Source organism: Jaculus jaculus, chromosome 10 (assembly GCF_020740685.1).
Source record: "Jaculus jaculus isolate mJacJac1 chromosome 10, mJacJac1.mat.Y.cur, whole genome shotgun sequence".
In the NCBI taxonomy this organism is placed as follows: domain Eukaryota; kingdom Metazoa; phylum Chordata; class Mammalia; order Rodentia; family Dipodidae; genus Jaculus; species Jaculus jaculus.
The window spans coordinates 95,482,951-95,502,399 of record NC_059111.1 but is presented as its reverse complement, the minus strand read 5'-3'; the positions used below and the strand labels follow the sequence as shown (position 1 = coordinate 95,502,399).

Sequence of the window (19,449 nt, the reverse complement as noted above, 5' to 3'; positions counted from 1 at the left end):
ATCTTAATAATACTAGTAACTATGTATGCATGACAAAATGATAATAGGGGTTATGAAATTTAATATCAAACCATGACAGAGAAATTTATTCAGGATTCTCAGCTATTGACGAAACTTTAGGAGAAGGTTAAGAACTGAAGTTTGTGGTAGAATAGACCAGGTTGCTTGCTTACCTACTTCCTGCCAAATCTGCACCACAAACCTTTACTGAGGGGGCAAAACTAATAGCTCACCCTTTGCTTGAGCCTTGTTAGCTATGCCAGCATTCCAGGTCGTCCAGAAAAGACTCCCATTCCCAAAAGGCATGCATTTCAAGATGGGCCATAAGTTATCGGTAATCCTGAAGGTTATGAATATCCCAAAAGCTTTGAAAGACAGACCCATCCTGGTTTCCCATAGCAATGGCTTATTATTGAAATTCCCAAATACTATTGAACAGAATTTCTGCCTGCTCAATAGTCGATTGAACTATAAATACCATCTTCTCTCCGTATTCTGGAAGCTCATTTCCTCTGACAGCTGTATTCCCTTGCCAAAAAAAAAAAAAAAAAAAAAATACAGGTGAAAAGACACCCCTCAAATTGTGACTTTTTCATGGTAATTTTATATTTATTAAGCCACTAGGTTTAATCTAAATTGGAAAGTGGACAGCAGTAGAAGGAATAAAATTGTGGGTGACCTAGGTATGACTTCTGATATGCATGACTTTAAAATCAACGATAAAGTGAAAACTTCCAGGGCTTCTACTGAACCCCATCAGCTGGCAGCAGTACAATTAATAGCAAGCAGACAGGAGTCTCATCGCTACCCACACAGACACCAGCACACTTGTGAGTCTACTGCAGCCCTCCTAGCCACACGTGATCTGGAGGTGTGTGTGGATGGGAAACAGGCTAACTATCAGAGGAGAGGCGTTGGGCAAGGAGATACAGGGTGTCTCCTGAGGTTAGGTGGGTCTCTGGGGGTAATGAGGAAAATCCTCATAATGAAATTTAAAAATCCAACAACAGTGCTGGAGAGATGGCTTAGCAGTTAAGGCACTTGCCTGCAAAGCCTACAGACCCATGTTCAACTTGTCAGATCCCACATAAGCCAAACATACAAAGGTGAGACAAGCACAAGGTTGCACACGCCCACTAGGTGGCATAAGTGTCTGGAGTTTAGATTTCAGTGGCTGAGGCCCTGCCCTGCCCATTCTCTCTCTCTCTCTAAAACACAATAACAACAAATATCCTTAATATTTCACTCCTTCAATATTCTACTTTCCTTTTTCTTTGCAAAGAAATAATGTTCTGACTCTTCCCCATATATATGTATACATGTATGTATATTTAAATATATATAATAGCACTAAGTATGGTGGTGCACGCCTTTAATCCCAGCACTTAGCAGGCAGAGGTAGAAGGGTCGCTGTGTGTTTGAGGCCACCCTGAAACTACATAGTGAGTTCCAGGTCAGCCTGAGATAGAGTGAGACCCTACCTGGAAAAAAATTTATATATATATGTGTGTGTGTGTGTGTGTGTGTATAAATACACACATGTATGTATGTATGTATGTATGTATGTATGTATGTATGTATATATATGTATGTAGCTAACCGGTCTATTTTCTTTCATGTAAATGCTTTATCTTGTTTACTGGGTGTGATAATTAACCTCGTGGGCCAACCTGTGAAGGTTTAGATTAACATTTACATTAGTGAACTTGGAAGAAGCAGGTGGCCTTAGACAGTGTGAGGCAGCTTCATGCCCCCAGTTGAAGGCCTGTATAGAGTCAGAGGTGAGCCCTTGGACTTCATCTACACCACTGGCTTTCCTCAGCCTCCAGGACACCCACCCACACTGCAGGTTTGGGCTTGCCCACCTCCCTACCCATGTGTGCAAAGTCCTTGTATTAAATTTCTTTATTGATACATGTGCACATCCTATTTACTGGTTCCACTTCACTGGAGAAGTCTTTCTTCCATGTGCCCCATTTTCAAAATACATACACATTTGAAGGACTTTGCAGTTATGAGTTTGTTCACTTCTTCTGTGGGTCCCCAAAACATGTATGATTGATAGAAACCTTGCATTGTTCATAGAAGATAAAAGAGATCCCATCACACTGATTTGCTAAGCATTGAGATGACTTAGTCCCCCAGTGCTGGCTGGTCACACTCCTTTCTTTCCCACTGCATGTGGATGTCCCAATAATAACAATGGTTACACTAAACAAGCCTCCACATCTGTGGTTCTATTTCCACAAGTGAGGGAGAGGTTCTATAGGTAAACATTGGGTGTGTGTCTGTTCAAACAAAAGCTCATATGCTCTGCAAGCTGGGAGCAGTATTTGTTAGAAGACCCCTGTGGGTGTGCAGGGCACGAGAGTCCATATGTTGCACTTGTCACAGAGACAGGTACACAGTAGGTGTGCAGGGGTGGCATATGCTAGGGTATCTGTAGAGGGAGCCAAGCTGTCTGGGCAGGTGTTGTATGGAAGGGTGCTCCATGTGCAAAAGGCTGAGTGTGGGCATGATCAGGAAGGTCATGAATTTATAATCTCTAGGCTTCTCTGTCATCATGAAACAGTCTCACACTTTAAAGAAGAGAAGATCCGAAGCAAAACTGAAGTTGAAGAAAATTATATTGAAGTAATATATGTTGGCAGAGACAGTTAAAATGAGTACTCAAACACATGGGGATTTTTTTTGTGTGTAAGTGATAAAACTATAAGTCTAAATATAGTACAGAAGTGCAGCGATTTCTTCGAGGAGGAATTGAACCAGACTAACTTGATTATAGACCTGATGAGGTGTGGAACATCAGGGGAGCAGGTGAGGTGTGCTGAGCACAGACAAACTAAACTCGGAAAAATGCTTCATACTCTAACAGGAGAAATTAGCATTGATCCTGGGAGCCAGCTGTCTTTCAACCTACAGTCCTAAAAGAGTATTTCTTAGTACTGTCGTGACACTCCTCAAGCCTCTGCAAAGGCTTTCAGAATTATGACATTCCAGAGTTCTCTTAATAAATCACACCAAAATGCCAAAATATGGCCTAGGAAGGAAAAAATATATATATAATGTCTGAGATGCTGACAAGATTACAGAGAACTGTCTAGGGAGATGGGACTTGCTCAGTTGTGCTTCTCTGTGACTACACAGAAGTTGTGAAAACAAGTACTGTAGATAGAGTCGGCCTTCCACAATTAAACGAATGGGAACTGCACAGCGCAGGCTTAAATGTTCCATGACTGAGCGCTGGGGGTCGGCCAGAGCAACCATCTGGGAGTAGAGGAAGAGAAGAGAAGGAAAGGTGGAGAGATACAGCTGTAAGAGTGCTGCCGACTGCATGGTCGGCTTTCAGGGCAAAAACATAGACAGGCTGTATCACTCAGTAAGCAAAGGGGAAAAAACAGTGATAAATGTGATATATATGGGTCAGTGTTGATATAACCCATGGCAACAAAGAAGTAAGAGGTGTAGATTTGTTTGTCGCCACAGCAAGATGAGCTGCTTTTTCAGTGCATGGTGGGGGGATATATAACTGCTGCCAACAGATAAAATATTTTTATGTAAAGGCCAAGGGGAAACAAATAAATTGTGCTTAAAAAATGCATTCAAAAATAAGGGTGTTGTGCATTACCACCAATGATAAAATTATCCAGGGCTTCAGTAAAATAAAAGCAAATTAAAATCTAACAACATTTAGAAATACAAATTTGATGGAAATGGAATTTCAAAGGTTAAGTGTGTGGGGGGGGTATTACCATGGGATATTTTTTATAATCATGGAAAATGTTAATAAAAATTGAGAAAAAAAAAGAAATACAAATTTTGATGTTTTTGTTTTGAAAAAACACTATCTTAATATTTCTGGCAGCAAATATGTTTTACTTGAGTGATAAAAATAACAGGAAGCATTCTTACCATGCTCAGCATTTCATCAAAAACTTCTTGAGAGATAAAATGATAATCAACTCGATCCCCTTCTCCAAAGTAAGGTGGTCTTGTGGTGTGGCAGGCCCTGAAGTCATAAAGCAGAGTAACGAGTCTAGTTCTATTAACTTGAAACGCACAATGGAGAAGACTTCGGCATAAAGGATGTTTAAAGAAATGAAACTGATCCAAAAATCATAAATCATCAAGTAATATATAATTCTGAAAACACTGTGGCTTTGAAGCGCAGGACTACATTAAATCACCAATATCTATGAGGATTATATAAATCTGGGCTCATCAATATCAAATTTTTACTCACTGTTATTTATCACCTTCTGAATCTCACCCCCCCCCCCGCCATCATATAACGATACATTAAGAAGTCTAACGATATTGATTCCTCACCTAACAGTTTCACATTCTCTCTGATCTATGAGCATTCTCCTCAGGCTCCCTCCTCTCCCCCACATGGCTAACCACGGGCTTTTGAGGAATCTGGCTTTAGTGTCACCCCTTCCCCATGCTTTTCCTGATCTCCTACGCTCCAATATATGCCTTTAAAAATTATTTCTTTATTCATGTGCACAGAGATGGAAAGAAAAGAGAGAGAGCGCATGCCGAGAACTCTAGCCATTGTAAACAAACTCCAGGTGTGTGTGCTACGTTGTGTATCTGGCTTTACATGGATACTGGAGAATTGAACCTGGATTGTTATTCTTTGCAGGCAACTACCTTAATCACTGAGCCATTTCTCCAGCCCGCTTTATGCCTTTTTACACCCTCACTATCTCAGCCTGCACTAAATGCACTCTAGTTGAAGGCACACATGTCTTGTTCACCCTGGACTATGAACTCCTGTCAACAGCAAACATGAACCTCCTATGGGAACCCATGAGTGCAATGCTCAATGAACGCGCAACTCAACCATGGAGGCCTTTTCTCCCCTCTAAGTACTAACCAGGCCTGACCCTGCTTAGCTTTTGAGACCATATGGAATCAGGGAGGCCTTTTCTATCCACTGTCTAAAACAACTTCCCCAGTGTCCCCCATCCCCCACATACTCCAGTGACTCTGGCCCTGTGCTTCCCTGTTATCTGACATCTCCTCTCCCCAGTAGAACACTGTCCAGTCACTTTCATGGTCAGTTGCAATCTCAATGTCTGGCATACAGCAGACATTTACTACATATTTGTAAAAGTCAAGGAAAAGTGAAGTGGTTGAGAACTCTCTTATGTAGGCGACTATAAAAGTGACTTGCCCATTATTATTTTAGAGGGAATTTAATAGGTGTAGGCCCTCTTATAGCCCAAGATTGGTGGGAGCTTGATATTTGAGAGCAGACTTGATTTTTGGATTTGGTTCTGACTTGTTTCCCAGTACATAACTAATAAAGGAAAAAAAGTGATTTGCCCAAGGTCATACTGCAGGCTTGTGTCAATACCAGAGGCAGAATACAGGGTTCTCAACTCTTGGTTCCCTATCATTCTGCCTTCCCAACTTAAAGTTCTGGGAATACAAACTGGTTTTTAGATTATCCCATAGTTTAAAATGGGCTATAAGAATACACACTTGACATGTTATTTCAGTTTTCCTTATAAAAGTGAAGTGGGGGGACTGAAGAGATGGCTTAGTGGTTAAGTGCTTGCCTGTGAAGCCTAAGGACCCTGGTTTGAAGCTCAATTCCCCAGGACCCACGTTAGCCAGATACACAAGGGGGCACACGCAACTGGAGTTCATTTGCAGTGGCTGGAGGCCCTGGCGCACCCATTCTTTCTTTCTCTCTCCCTCTCTCTCTCTCTCTCTCTCTCTCTCTCTCTCTCTCTCTCTGCCTTTCTTTCTGTGTGTTGCTCTCAAATAAATAAATAAAAACAAACAAAAAATTTAAAAGTGAAGTGGGTATTATTTCTTATTTTAATTTTGCAGAGGATGAAACTGAGGCACAGTGCTTACGTATCAATGTAGCAATGCCAGGGCAATCCCAAAGTCAGTTTTTCAATATTACACAAAGTGAGGAGGCAAGAGAAAACCTCTAGATTCTCTCCATTACAAAATCAAAGACACATGAATACTCAAGACTCATATGATTAATTCTCTTCTATTGTAATCAAAACTTAACTATACTAGGAAATTTTAAGGCCTTAACATTATGATTGAATTGCATACATGGGGAAGAATGCACATTCTGAGAAGACTGTCAAAGCACTGTGATATTTCTTTTGTTGTTGGAATGCACTGGCATTTCAACCCGTGCTTTGGGAGAAACCTGAGACTCTCTGTCTGTTGGTGTCCCTGACAGTCCAGAAAGATACATCTGTGGCCTGGCATCCTGGCTGTGCACCCTTAGCACAGTCTTTACACACTACACTAGATTTACATTTTCCAACAGAGGAGCTGAGTGGCAGGGAGTTTCACAGAATTCTAAAAGGGACAAAACAAAGAAGCAATTTGAAGTATGTAGGCAGGTAAACAAAGAGATGCCCCCACTGACATGGAGAATGCTGTGGTCAGACCTACAACTGCCGTAAAACTTTCCATTAAGAGGGATCTAAGATGACCTGTGGGCTTTAGAATCTGTCATCCAATTTTCAACATCTACAAATATCCGCTGTGTGGCACAGCGCCCAGATATGAACATCTTCACAAGGAAATATTTCATAATGAAAATGTTTCACCAAACTGACTTAGAAAAAAATGGTACCAACTCTTACACAAACAACTTTGTTTGGGCTGTGACTTTCAACAGATTTCCCCCTTCATTTGCCTAGATATTTCTAAAGTGTTATTATTTGCTAATGAACTTACTAGTTAAATTGTGGTTTGTAATGGGAGCTATAGTCCCAGTTAGTTTCACTTTAGGACAAAAATATTGACTTGGAGACTGGCTGTCCCCAGCCTGCACCTCTGGTTGTAAAAGTCTAAGGAAGCGCTGGCATGCTAGCGAAGGCTGTCGCTGTCGCCAAGGCTGCTATCAAAGCATGCCTTGGAAAGGACCCTGTCGGGACAGGAAGGAATCTGGACGCACAGCCCAAGTACCGGAATCCTAAAATGCCCCAGGGAAGTTAAATAAGAAGAAAAACTGTCTACAAAGAGGGACTGAGTAGATGAGGAAGTGGCATGCTGTGTGATTCAGGAGCAAGCTCACATAGACTCTCCGGGCTGGTCTAGATTCTGTGAGGAGAAAATGACTATAGTACAACAAGGCTCGGTTGAGGGCAAGGCGCATCTGAGCTTGCGCACACTACTGCACGGATGCTGTCAGAAAGGGATTTCTTGGGCTGGAGAGATGGCTTAGTGGTTAAGCACTTGCCTGTGAAGCCTAAGGACCCTGGTTTGAGGCTGGATTCTCCAGGACCCACGTTAGCCAGATGCACAAGGGATGCACATGTCTGGAGTTCATTTGCAGTGGCCAGAGGCCCTGGCATGCCCATTCTTTCTCTCTCTCTGTCCATTGCTTTCAAATAAATAAATAAAAATAAACAAAAAATTGAAAAAAAAAAAAAAGAAAGGGATTTCTTTTGTGAAAGCCCAGTTATTCCTAGAATGCTCGGTAGTAAGTTACATTAGTCTTAACTCCCAATGCAAATATAATAGATGTCAATAAATAAATTACTAGACAATTTAAGGGATCATGACCATTAGGGACCCCAGCATATCCCATGTCGGAATGTCAGAATCCACTAAGCCACTCTTCTGCCCATGTTCCAGTGAGTACCCACCACCTTCTAACTTTGGCCATCATCATCTGTCCCACTTATGCTAACTAGTATTCTTGTCTCCAGCCTTCCTTCCCAAGCCCTGCCCAACCTGCCCACAGGGCATTTTCTATGGTGCATCTGGAAACATTCTATTCCCTGCTCAGAGACCATTGGTGGTGAGACTCTTGCCTACCTTTCCGGGCTTGTCTCTTGAGGGTCTCTTTTGTACCACAAGCTTAGCCTTCAAGCTTGTACTGTGATGTGCACTCTCGCTTAATGAAATGTACCTGCTGGCGCCTCTGCTAGGAGAGCACCCCCAACCAAGCTCCACACCCCACTTTGCTTTGTGACAGGTGCTCCCTCAGAACAGCACTCATCACCCTATCTGGTGAGGCAGCATTTCCTGCTCAAGTGCCATCCTAGGTTGCTTGTAAGCAGCAGGAAGGACGCGACTCATGTTTTACTTCAGCTTCCTCACCAGCATGAGGCTCATGGACCACGTCAAGAAATACTGACTGACTGACTGAATGAATGAAAGGAACATACTAGAGGTTGTTACATTTGCATAAATGGACACATCAGAGTAGACCAAACTTAGGTTCCTATTGCACCTACCATCTCATGCAGTTGAGGATGGTCTTCCTTTGTTCTAATGGGGAACACTACACACACACACAGAAGTCAACATCATGGAGAGGCAATGAAATAGACAGTGTTATAAATTGGACACGGAGGAAAGAATGAAGCTGTTCTTTGCGGAGACTTCACATAACTCCAGTGGCCTTCCACCTGGCACACTGGTCTTATTTCATGGTACCCTTGTTGCCTAGCACTTTTCTAGGAAATTACTGGTGTATGTGGTAGCATAAATTAGAAATAACCAGACACACTGTAAACGTGTACCTCAGGGCCATGCAGACAAAGAAAGAACAAACAACCTATTTCTAAAATAAGAAGAAACAGTAAAATCAAACCTCCAAGATTAGAGCAGAATCCCTTGTAGTCCTACCACTGTTTGTTACACACACACACACACGTTTTTATTTAATTATCTGATTGTACAACCTAGCATGTAAAATTTCACTAAACGTCTTAATCTTGGTCAATGTAATTTTAAAATGAAGTAGTAAAAATACCAGGAGAAAATGAAGTAAACAACAGAGAAAGATAACGTTTGAACAAATGGTGACACGATGAGGAAAGTGACGTTATAGACTCTTTTCTGATGCACGGTGAGATGGTACTCACAGAGATATGAGGAAAGTGACGTTATAGATTCTTTTCTGATACACGGTGAGATGGTACTCACAGAGATATGCCTCAGGGCTACAGGTACTTGTTTGCAAGCCTGCCAACCTGGGTTCAATTCCCCAGTATACACATAAATCCACATACACAAAGTGATACATGCATCTGGAGTTGCTTGGCCGTGGCAAGAGGCCCTGATGCACCCACCCCCATCTATGTTTTATTCGTCCACTGCTTGCAAATAAAATCTTAAAAAAATCAGGGCTGCACTGCTCAGGGCTCTTGTACGGATCCACTGCACAGGTTGAAGTCAAGAGTCCAATCTTAAGCCCAAAATAAATAAAGCTCTTTGCTGTTGCAAAAAAAAAAAAAAAAAAAAATCAGGGCTGGAGGGGCCCAGAAAGCCAAATGTCACATGTTCTCTCTCATATGTGGATCCTATCTATAGTTGATTGGACTTCGGTGTGAGTAGGAAGAAAACTCAGTAGCAGACACCAGTAAGCTAGAAAGGAGATAGAAAGGAAGGGAGGGAGTACTTAGTAGGATGGTATTGTATATATGTCAGTAGAAGAATAAACTAATGGGGGTGAAAAGACCTAAGTGACGTCAAGGGAAGAGACTGAGTAAAGGAAAGGTGGAGGGAGGGCTAATCAAAATCTAAGAGGATGTAAATAAATCATATGGAAACCTACTTTTTTGGACAATGGAACACTCAGGAGTCATAGATTGTTACTAAAAAAATTTCAGTGCCAGGGATGGAATACCTTCCAGTGAGTTGCTGGCCAGGGAGGTCCCTGATGCCCCAAAACATCACAGGCCATTGCCAAGGCCCTTGGTTTCCCATCAGGAATAGATGGTAAAACCCTATTGCTGAAGACTCCACATACTTGGGCTGCAAGGCCACTGAGAAATCCTGTTGGAACTGAGCTGATAACCTCCTCCATGCAGACCAGCTGACAGAAAGCTGGAAGAATCATTCTGCAAGCAGTTCAATGGGAAAGAGAAAAACCATCAGAGAAGATACTCAACAGTGGACTCTGCAAGACTTATATTTGGCCAGCCAGGCCAAATGAGCCAATGGGTGCAATAGTGGCACGTCTGTCATGGTGGAAACCAACGGCCCTCTAATTGGACTGGAGACCCGCTCCATGGGAGAATATATCCTGATAAAACCTACAACAGGGGTAGTCATGAGCCTTAGGGGTGTAATGTCTGCTGCTATCTGGCTAAATGTATATACTATGCTCATCAAATTGCTCAGTAAGCATTTCTCTTAATGTTCATACCCATACTCTCACTTTTGGTACAGAACCTTCTGTTTTCAGATGGCAGTGACCTTGGAATGACTCAGAAGGCATCATGGTGCTGAGAAGAAGTGACAGAAGAGTACTCAGCACTGAAATATCTCTTTCACACCTTCCAAGGCTCAGGGTCCATTGCAGAAGAGGTGGCAGAAAGAATGAAAGAGCCAAAGGAAGGGTAGGACTCCTTACAATGTGCTCCTCCAGACACAAAATGGCCTGGATATCCATGACCTCACAATGTCTGACACTACCTACACAAAACCCTCATAATAGAAGGAAAAGATCATGACATCAAAATAAAAGAGAGAATGACTGAGAGGGGGAGGGGATATGATGGAGAATGGAGTTTCAAAGGGCAAAGTTGGGGGAGGGAGGGAATTACCATGGGATACTGTTTATAATCATGGAAGTTGTTAATAAAAAATAAATTAATGGGCTGGAGAGATGGCTAAGCAGTTAAGCGCTTGCCTGTGAAGCCTAAGGACCCCAGTTCAAGGCTCGATTCCCCAGGACCCATGTTAGCCAGATGTACAAGGGGGTGCATGCATCTGGAGTTCGTTTGCAGTGGCTGGAAGCCCTGGCATGCCCATTCTCTCTCTCTCCCTCTTTCTCTGTCTGTCACTCTCAAATAAATAAATAACAAACAAAAAAATAAAATTAATTAATTAGAAAAATAAATAAAAATTAAAAAAAAAATCAGGGCTAGAGGAATGGCTTAGCAGTTAAGGTGCTTGCCTGCAAAGCCAGAGGATCCAAGTTTGATTCCCCAGGACCCACATAAGCCAGAAGCACAAGGTGGCACATGCATCTGGAGTTCATTTGCAATGGCTGGAGGCCTGACGTGCCCATTCTCTTTCTCTCCCTTCCTCCCCCGCCTTTCTCTCAAGTAAATAAGTAAATAATATTTTAAAAGCCAGGTGTGGTGGTGCATGCCTTTAATCCCAGCTCTCGGGAGGCAGAGGTAGGAGGACTGCCATGAGTTTAAGGCCACTCTGAGACTACATAGTGAATTCCAGGTCAGCCTGAGTTAGAGTGAGACCCTACCTCAAAAAACCAAAAAATATATATGTATATATATTTTTAAGAAATCGTCAGAACTTATGTTGGATAAAGAACACAAGAAAACATTATAAAAACAGTCACTTGTCCCTGAAGATATGCTTTGTTTTTATCTTTCGTTTTAATTAGAAAGTTGCTGCATATAATGATAGAAACATCTCTCTCTCTCAGTTGATGAAATTATCTCATTAATGCCTTTTTTAAAAATCCAATGACATGGTCTTTTATCCTAGCATTTGTGGAATGATTTGCCAGGTGTGGTGGTGCTCACCTTTAATCCCAGCACTCAGGAGGCAGAGGTAGGAGGATTGCTGTGAGTTTGAGGTCACCCTGAAACTACATAGCAAATTCTAGGTCAGCCTGGGCTAGAGTGAGACCCTACCTCAAAAAAAATGGTATTTGTAGGGCTGGAGAGATTGCTTAGTGGTTAAGGTGCTTGCTTGCAGAGCCTATGAGCACATGTTGGAATTCCATGTAGCCAGACACACAGTGACACAAGTGCACAATGTCGCACATGTGCCACAAGGAGGAGGCGCATGCATGTGGAGTTCATGCACAGTGGCTAAAAGCCCCCTGCATGCCCATTCGCGCTCGCGCTTTCGCTCTCTCTCTCTCTCTCTCTCTCTCTCAAAAATAAAATGGTATTTGTCGGCTGGAGAGATGGCTTAGCAGTTAAGGCACTTGCCTTTGAAGGCTAAGGACCTATGTTCAATTCCCCAGATCCCACATAAGGCAAACACACAAGATGACACATGAGCAAGGTTATGCGTGTGCACGAGGTAGGTCGTGCATCTGGAGTTAAACCACATGACTAGAGGCCCTGGTGCTCAATTCTACTCTCTCTCTCTCTCCCCCTTACATAAAAGTGTGTGTGTGTGTGTGTGTGTGTGTATTTGTGTTGTTTGAACATGTCCAGCTGAAGGAAAGGGACTTTTCCCTGTAATACCATTATAAAATAATTTTTCAAGCTGGGCGTGGTGGCACACACCTTTAATTCCAGCACTTAGGAGGCAGAGGTAGAAGGACTGCCGAGAGTTCAAGGCCATCCTGAGACTACATAGTGAATTCCAGGTCAGCCTGAAGTAGAGTGAGACCTGACCTTGAAAAACCAATAATAATAACAATAATAATAATTTTCTTGCTGTCCTATGTATCTTTATACTTGCATCCTCAACTCAAGTGTGTAATTCTGTACACATACACACATAAACACACACCAAACAAAAACAGAAGAAACTAGTTCAAAAAGCCACAGTTCAATTCTAAATCTGATGTCCAGAAATGTCTAAACCACACGTAAATCCAGTGGGGTGGTTAGGTTTCCTTGGATAGATCTAATATATATATATATATATATATATATATATATATATATATATTCACACATACATATATACATATATACATACACACACATATTCCTCTATCTTGACAGACACCAAAATTCAGGCTGCACAAAGGCTCGAGTGAGAGATAACTGTAGGAAAGGACAGGCCGCGGGTCTTGCTGCCCCTCTCTGCTGAGATGTGCCTTAGAAGAGGAAGGCTTAGCTGGAGATACAGAGCTGCCAGAGCCCAGAGAGAGGCTGTCCCTGGAGCACAGCCCACTGATCACACATCGCAACACTGTGATTCACACTGTCACACCACATGCCTTCAAACACCATTCCGCTCAATTTAAAAGATCAGTATTTTCAGACCCTGGAAAATGATTTGAACTGGCACTGAATCAACTTAAATGTTTGGAGAATTAAAGTAAGAAATAACCAGTGTGTGTGACGCAGGCCTGGCGTGGAAAGGTTGTGCAATGGCATGGATGGTGGTCGCGGCTAGGTGTTCGTAGTCGCTTTCAGTAAAGACAAGTATCTGGTCGGTTCTGCTATTTGCTATCTCTTCTGTAAGGAAGCACACACATTTACAGTTGTCAATCGTCGCTAGTCCATCTACTAAGACAGCAGGAGAACCAATCCTAACCATGCCAGGACGAAGTAATCACACCAACCGGCTTTTAACTATTCGATACCATCAAGGACCGACGCACTGTGCTCCTGACTTACAGGGACTCAGCATCTCCTGACCATTCAGTTTACTCACCACTTGTGTCTCTGCTGTAAAATGTAACTTTAAAAAGTTGTATGTATGTATGAACTTGCTTAAAACTGCTAACCTAAATTAGCACTATCTGAGGATCGAGAAGGAACTACTGACATGCGCACCATCTTGGGAGAATCTCCAAGCCTTACAAGCCAGTAAGCAAACTTACCCGTATCTGAAGTAAGTATTAAACTGTCTGCAGAGGCGTTGTGCAAGCTCTCGCTTCCCACAGGCTTGTGGACCAACCAGTATCAGCATGGGATAGGGGGTGTCCAGACTGGGGAGAGTGCTACAACGGGACCACAGCAAGTTATTGTCACATTTTCACCAGAGACGTGGCATACTAACTACACGCACATTAGGTAACGTCTCTACGTCACAACTATAATGAATGAGCATCTGATGAATGTTGGCTTTACCAAAGAAATGTCCAAGTGGATTATCATATGGCAAATATACCAAAAAATAATATTCAAAGCATAGATAAAGATAAGGTAAAATACAAATTTATATAAATTTACTTTATCAAACTTTTAAAATGGAAGATTTATGGTAAGATACATTAGCTCTCGATGGCTAAAGTATTTCTCCCAGAACTTATCAGCGTGAGAGGGGACTGCGTTCTGAGTGTCCATGATTAGTACCCATGCCTACAGCACAGGAGCACAAAGGGAACTTCAGAGTAAGATGACAATTTACCTGAGCAATTACTGTGTGCAGGCACTGCTCTGGGGTATCTGCATGCATGGCCTCATTTAATTACCACAAGAAATAAATGAGGCTTTCCCCACTTAACACACAAAGAAATTGAAGTAAAGGAAGGTTCGTTAACTTCCTAAAGGAAAGGAAGGGTTGGTACGGTATCCTAGGAATGCCTTCTAGAATAAAGAGTGAGTATATTAATAAAATCTCCTGCAACAAGCTGAGCTCACAAATCTGAGCTCTACTCACAAAACAAACTGCAGGAGTACAGAATGAAATAAATTACGTTTAAATGCACAGCTGAAATGTGAGTTCAGGGAAAAGTCCATGAAGGAAAAGCAGAGCTTTTCGATATCTGTGAATACCCAGAGGAGAACAAGAAATCTTGAGAGCAAATGTCTGTGGAAAACACAGAGAAGCAGATGAAAAGGTATCCCCAGGCATTCAAAACCTGCCTGGGGCTAGAATCTGGGCGGCAGGAGGAAGGATCACCCGACAGACCTGCAGACAGAACCTCCGAACAGCAAACACCTGCTCCTGAGTGCTCACGACAGCATTGTTAGTAGCAGCCCCCAACTGCAAGTGGCCCAGATGTTCTTTAACATGTGAATGGTTCAAAGAATAGTTACGCATCCAAGCCCTGGAATACTGCTCAGCAACAAGAAGGAACAGCTTATTAATATATGCAGCCACCTGGGTGAATTTCCAGGAAGTTGTATTGCATGAGATAGGAGGAAGCCATGTTCACAAAGTTGTACTGGAGCTGGAGAGATGGCTCTGCAGTTAAGGTGCTTGCCTGCAAAGCCAAAGGACCCAGGTTTCCCCAGCACCCATGTAAAGCCAGATGCACAAAGTGGCGCGTGCATCTGGAGTTTGTTGCAGTGGCTAGAGGCTCTGGTGTGCCCGTTTTCTCTCTCTTTTTCTCTCTCTACCTGCCTCTTTTCTCTCTCTCTCAAATAAATAACTAAATAAAATGTTTAAAAAAGTTATACTGGGGCTGGAGGGATGGCTTAGTGGTTAAGGTGTTTGCCCACAAAGCCAAAGGACCCAGGTTTCATTCCCCAAGACCCACATTAGGCAGATGCACAAGGGGGCGCACGCATCTGGAATTCGATGGCAGTGGCTGGAGGCCCTGGAGCGCCCATATTTCTCTCTCTCTGTGTCAAATAAATAAAATAAAATATAAAAAAGTAAAAAGTTATACTGTATGATTCTATATACAACAAAGGCTTGAAATGGTAACATGATAGAGATGGGGACAGATTCATGGTTACCAAGGACAAGAGGAGATGAAGACGAGAGGAAAGGAGGTTAGGAGGGTCTGGGACTATTCAAGGCTCCTCAGAGGAGTCTGGTGGTGAACGTGCTGTGTGCCCTGACTGTGTACAGACGAGCTTGACACACACGAGTACCGGCAACACTGGGGGATCTGCTAAGTTGATGATGGTTTTCTAGTCACATTCCTGCTTTTTACACTCTTATATAAAGTTGCACAAGACAACGTTATAAGGGAAACTTGATGAAAGGTACATACAATTCTTCTGTACTATTTGATACAACTGTGTGTAAATTAACAACTACCTTAAAATATTTTTTAAGAAAAATAGGTTAGGGGAGATGGGTCAGGGGTCAACAACACTTGCTTGCAAAGCCTGCAAGCCTGTGTTCAATTCCTAGGTACCTACATAAAGCTGGACACAAGGTGCTGCATGCATTCATTTGCAGGGGCAAGAGACCCATGCACACAGGTGCTTGTCCTCACCTTCTACCTTCTTTGAGAGACAGGATCTCTCATTGTTTTGCTGTGGTGTGGGTACCAGTCTAGCTGGCCTAGAAACTTCTGCATTCTCTTGGCCTTGCCTCCCATTGACATAGGTACATTGGGGTCACAGATATGTGTACCTCTTTGTCTCCAGCTTAATATGGGCACTGAGGAATTGAACTTGGGCTAGCAGACTTTCAAGCAAGCACTTTAATGAGGTGATTGACATACTTTACTGAAATGGATCAACAGACAAATTCATAGAGGCAGAAAGTAGGTTATAGGTTATCAGAGGCCGGTAGCAGAGGGGTGGCCATTATCACTGAAGAGGTCCATAGATTCTGTGTGAGGTGATGGAAATGCTTCAGAAGTATATAAAATATTAAAAAATGTTATTACATGTATAATATATAGAAATTGTATTAAAATATATAAAGGCAGTGGAAATTATACAACACTGCAAATATACTTATTTCACTGAGCCATATACTTGCAATAGTTAATGTACAAATGTTATAATATACATACTTTGTCATAATACAAGATGAAGAGGGGCTGGGGGCTTAGTGATTAAGGTGCTTGCCTACAAAGCCTAAGGACCGAGATTCAATTCTCCAGTACCCATGTAAGCCAGGTGGTGCATGTATCTGGAGTCCATTTGCAGTAGATGGAGGTGTGCCCAATCTCATTCTGTCTGTTTCTCTTCTATCTTTCTCTGCTTGCAAATAAATAAATGATATTTTTTAAAAGATTAAGAGATTTATATAGGCAGGGTTTAGGCAAAAACAATTTTTGATGATTTCTAGTGATCTTGCTAATAGTATTCTGATACAACTGTGGTATGAAATTTTAAACGTGAGCTATCATGGGATTGGTAATTCTATCTTCTTTTGTGTCCTAGAGGACAAAGATTCTTGGTATGAGAGAAAAGGAGATATAGACACAATAGAGAGGATGTTAAATAAAATCTTACCTTAGTCATACAATTTACTATAACCTTGGGAGTTATTTAATCCATCTATTTATAGATATAATTAGATCAATCTAGCTATAAAGAAACAGATTTGGATGGATAGACAGATTGAAGAAATATCTCCTAGTCTTCCTGACCAAGCATTAGAAACAATGACCAACTGAATAGCAGTGAGAATCCCTAGTACTCAGATTAGGACTTGAAAACACCATTTCTCACCAAAAAGGAGGCTTCCTAAAGAAATGGAAATCTTCAGAACTGGGACAAGGTATATCCGAGATGATTCTGGGAAAGTTTGTCATTCCAAAGAGCAAAACGCTACCATTGACAACTTGGCCACTCGAAGTTCATCATTTGAATCAGGTAGCTTCCCTTCAGTCCCACCAGGTGAGTGGACAGTGACTCTCCAATAATGCCATATACGAGTGACAGAGTCAAGAGCTGGCATTTATCTCCTGAAGCCTGTATGTGGGGGCTGCCAGAGAGCCGTGGGCTGGCCAAAGCCAGAAGGGCACACACCATGTTCCGTCCTAGAAGGTCCGGGCCTGGCTGACCTTTGTTCATGCTTATCTGACAGCTAGAAGTGATCAATGTTTATGAAACTCTGCTACAGAGTTCTTTGATATGTGCTTTTATATAAACATACCCTGAAGCATGAAGTAAGTAGCAATGTTATAAAACAGAAAAGAAATACAATAAGGTTATCAATGTCCTTCCTTTAAATCAAATGTGCATTTCTAGATGTATGCAAATAAATGATAAAGCCTTTCACCTAGAGGGCTCCCATAAACATATAAAACTGTCAGTGTCTACATGATCAAATTATATGCAAAAATCATGTCCTGGCTTGCGAAATAAAACATTTTGCTCTCTGTGGGAAACCAACCGTGCGAGGAGAGGAGCAAGCACCACGTGAAGAAGAGAAGCTGTTTTTATCCAAGAGTTTTACAAGTATTTTTAAAACGCTTTTGGGTATTGATAGAATTTCTATGTTATGCTTGTAGCACAAATGGCCATCTGCTCCTACAGATTGTTTAAAGGGAGATGGAGAAACCGTGGTAAATCTGTCTTCAAGTTTGGAGGTGAGAGACTATTCCTGTCTGCAGCCAGGCTGGGCGGCTCCTCCCTGCTGGGCTGATGGCGGCTTGGTGCAGACTCCAGGCTTCCCTGAGGCGAGCTGGGCTTCCTTCGAGGGACTCCCTAATAATCTGAATTCAGAGAATGCTCTTTGGCAGGAGTACCTGGCATCTGCTCACAGCTCAGAGAAAGATCTGTAATGGATACTGTGCTGGTTAATTTTGACTGTCAACTCAATCTGATGAAGAAACAACACTTAAGGCATGACTAGTGAGGCAGCTTTTGGGTGTGTCTCTGAGGGTGTCTTCCAGAGAATTAACTGAAAGGGGTTAAGTCCTTCCCTGAGTGTGGGTGGCACCAATCCATAGGTTGGGGTCGCGGACTGAATGGACAGGGGAAAAGGAGAGCCGGGTGAGCAGCCACAATCCCCTCTGCTTACAGCTCTGCTCCCACAGCTGGGAGCTGCTCCTGCCCCATGGCCCTCAGCCCTTGCCCCACCACCATGATTGACTGTATTCCTTCAAACCGTGAGACAAAAGGAAATCCTTCCTTCTTTGCATGTCTTCCTGTCAGGTATTTCATTAGAGCAATAGGGAAAAGTAACGATACAGATATAAATAATCACGATTTTCTGTTAGTGAGATTAAGGTCTGTGTTTGTATGCTATGGCAGCAAAGTTAACAAACTTTATTTTATATAACCCAGGCTAGCCTGCAAACACAGGAGTCAGACAAGAGACTGAAGATGTAGAAAAGCAGCAAAGGTGAGAAGTAGGCTCAGGTGTGTGATAACGTGCCATGACTGAGGCCACACACATGTAAGAAAGACCTGGAGTTTTCCTCAGAAGGTGAGAAAGTGACATTCAGGAGTGGATGGGTCGCAACATCCAGAGCTAGAGGAAATGAGGAGCTTGTCGTCTGCTTGCCACCTTCAGCTCTACCCCACGGAATCCCAAAAAATACCTGTCAAAGATCCTCTGTGGCTGCATCATGCTGTTGACAACATGGGTCATGTGATCCTGGGCTGCCACCACTTCAGGGGGAGGGTCATATTTATTCACTGCTGAGACCTTTTCCAGAATTAGAAAAGCAAAAGGGGAAAGTGATTTTTTTTTTCCTCAGAAGAACATAAGGATGACTCTCTAATAAAATTTTCTAAACATTCAGCCATGTTTACACAACAATTTAACTCATGTTCATGAGCCTTGGTATTTACTCTTCATGTCAATATTCTAAAACTTAAATAATGGCATTTACTTTAAAATATTGCATCCTTTAATATTCTCTTTTATATACTCTGATTTAGGGAGGGGCAATACAAGCAATGAAGGGATGGAGAAGATATCTTAGTGGTTAAGCATTTGCCTGCAAAGCTAAAGGACCCTGGTTCAATTCCCCAGAACACACATAAACCAGATGCACTAAGAGGCGCATACATCTGGAGTTCGTTTGCAGTGGATGGAAGCCCTGGTGTGCCCATTCTTTCTCTCTCGCTCTCTCAAATAAATAAATAAATAAAATGTATTTTTGAAAAAGCGATGAAATTAAAAAAACACCGAAGACTAATTACTTTTAATACAATAAGCACTCAAATTTTTAGTATGAGAAGGAAT

General features: G+C 42.2%; 1 protein-coding gene across 1 annotated transcript in view; it reads right to left on the bottom strand.

Annotated features, from left to right (window-relative positions):
- Positions 1–19,449, bottom strand: part of Lrguk (leucine rich repeats and guanylate kinase domain containing) — a 145,635-nt gene that overhangs the window by 72,367 nt on the left and 53,819 nt on the right. Inside the window, exons 10-12 of the mRNA XM_045160075.1 lie at positions 18,800–18,906; positions 13,493–13,612; positions 3,913–4,009 (exon numbers count right to left, since the gene is read on the bottom strand). Coding sequence (XP_045016010.1) covers positions 3,913–4,009; positions 13,493–13,612; positions 18,800–18,906 — 324 coding nt within the window. The remainder of the gene's footprint in view (positions 1–3,912; positions 4,010–13,492; positions 13,613–18,799; positions 18,907–19,449) is intronic.